The sequence below is a fragment of the Penaeus monodon genome, chromosome 27 (assembly GCF_015228065.2).
Source record: "Penaeus monodon isolate SGIC_2016 chromosome 27, NSTDA_Pmon_1, whole genome shotgun sequence".
NCBI lineage: Eukaryota > Metazoa > Arthropoda > Malacostraca > Decapoda > Penaeidae > Penaeus > Penaeus monodon.
In genome coordinates, this window is record NC_051412.1 from 30,671,342 (window position 1) to 30,672,689 (window position 1,348).

At 34.6% G+C, this 1,348-nt stretch overlaps 1 protein-coding gene across 2 annotated transcripts in view; it reads right to left on the bottom strand.

Moving 5' to 3' along the window:
• LOC119590784 (glutamyl aminopeptidase-like) overlaps positions 1-1,348 on the bottom strand; it is a gene marked incomplete in the record, with an annotated part of 24,350 nt that overhangs the window by 6,270 nt on the left and 16,732 nt on the right. For both annotated transcript variants that reach the window (XM_037939496.1, XM_037939495.1), the window contains 2 exon segments: positions 799-902; positions 1,315-1,348. In XM_037939496.1, coding sequence (XP_037795424.1) covers positions 799-902; positions 1,315-1,348 — 138 coding nt within the window.

Genomic DNA, 1,348 nt, shown 5'->3' on the forward strand with positions numbered 1-1,348 from the left:
AGCTGATTGTCAAGAGGCTTGTCAAACTTTTCTACCTTGTAAATGCAGCACTTGATATCATCAGGGAAAGAAGTTTGAAAGTTGCACAAAAGGTCAGAGAATGTTTTCACTGCTATGAAAAAGTTAACTAGTAGAAAAGATGCAGCAAAAGCCATGCTGGATAGCCCTTTTTGCAAAGCTGCACTGGAAAAGGAGGCGCAAGGGATCCAAGGAATGTTTAAGAACTTACACAGACTTTGAAGGAATCCCCTCCCCCGGCCCCCTCTTGATCCCTGTTTCCTTGAATGGCTACCCCACCCATGATCCTCTATTGTCATTTGCCTTGCTTTTCTCTATCTTTTAAGTGAGCTTGGCATATGTCTTATATTATTGAGGATAACAATTTATAAACTCATTCCATTTATTAAAAAAGGTTTTTAATATTCTGAATTCAATGATTTCCCAAAATTTTGAGAGTCAAGAGGTCAGGGCAGGAGACTGAGGAATGCAATTTATCCTTTCTAGTTATTTCTTATGGAAATAATTGTCCTTTTCAAGTCATTTCATTTTACAGTACAGAATAAGGAAGGGATCTATACCCCTAAACTGAGGACTACCTTTATAAAAATAGATTTAGCAGACAGAAAGGAAATGCATTACAAATTCTCCCTTTTCCACATTCACAGGATCAAACCAAGTTCACCAATATAAGTGAAGGTGTTTCATATAAGACCATAAAAAAATAGAATTTTTGTTTTAAAAAAATCAATGCAAACTACGAATGACAGAAAACAAAGTTCATCACAATAATGTACAAACCTAACTCCTGCTCCACATAGTGCCAAGTCTTGTTAAGAGAAGTGTGAGAAGTAATGTATCCAATAGGGATATCCCATTTGTATCCAAACTCTGACTCAGATGGACTGTTGGCATAGGAAAAGGAAAATCAATAATAAAGAAATATGTAGTGATAATAGCTAACCAAAATACTATAAAAATACACAAAGATGAAGGTAATAAATGAAACGACACTAAACAAAGTCATGGTCAGTTCCTAATACTACAGTGTGAATGAAAAGTTAAGACAATGTTGTATTTCACATTGGCTAACATCCAATGATAATTTGCTAACAGCTTAAATGTAACTTTCCTTTAACTTTAATATGCAAATCAGTCAAATAATTCCACATTTACTTAGGTACCAGCAATCGCTGAATCAATCTATACTATGAAGTCAATGTCATATAAAATGATCAAAGGAAAAGATATAGTAGTGATCAAGCATTTCTAAAAGAGAAAACGAAAGAAAGAAAAAAGAAGAAGAAAAGTCCTTACTCATATTCAGCTGTTGGGTCTTGCAGGAAGCGTT